The sequence below is a fragment of the Aptenodytes forsteri genome, unplaced genomic scaffold, assembly GCF_000699145.1.
Source record: "Aptenodytes forsteri isolate BGI_AS27 unplaced genomic scaffold, ASM69914v1 Scaffold57, whole genome shotgun sequence".
NCBI lineage: Eukaryota > Metazoa > Chordata > Aves > Sphenisciformes > Spheniscidae > Aptenodytes > Aptenodytes forsteri.
The window spans coordinates 643,299-643,719 of record NW_008796220.1 but is presented as its reverse complement, the minus strand read 5'-3'; the positions used below and the strand labels follow the sequence as shown (position 1 = coordinate 643,719).

The 421-nt window shown below is 57.5% G+C and overlaps 1 protein-coding gene across 1 annotated transcript in view; it reads left to right on the top strand.

Moving 5' to 3' along the window:
* Positions 1-210, top strand: part of LOC109279737 (cygnin) — a 1,594-nt gene extending 1,384 nt beyond the window's left edge. The window contains exon 2 of the mRNA XM_019474552.1: positions 77-210. Coding sequence (XP_019330097.1) covers positions 77-210 — 134 coding nt within the window. The remainder of the gene's footprint in view (positions 1-76) is intronic.
* Positions 211-421: the final 211 nt, after the last annotated feature.

Sequence of the window (421 nt, the reverse complement as noted above, 5' to 3'; positions counted from 1 at the left end):
GGTGGGAGGGCACGGCAGTGGGGCACAGAGGCACCTACCCTGACCCAAGCACTCTCCCCCTGTCTCCCCCTTGCAGGCTACGGGCAGATAAGGAAGCACTGCCCCAAGGTGGGGTACTGCTCCAGCATGTGCGCCAAGGCGGACGTGTGGTCCTTCTCCTCCGACTGCAAGCACTACTGCTGCCTCCCGCCCGGCTGGAAGGGGAAATAGGCGCTGAAGAGGAAGCTTCTGGGGAACACGAGGCACCGCGGTGGCTTTGGGAGCAGCTTCTCAACTGTCTCACCCAATTGTCATCCCCTCCTCTCAATAATTAAAAAGAGAAAAAAAAAGGAGATGTAACTCTGGTGTGTGCCGTGTGGTTACTTGTGTCCCCATGATCCCATGTAGAGCATTAGGACAGGATCTCCAAGCCCAGCCCAAA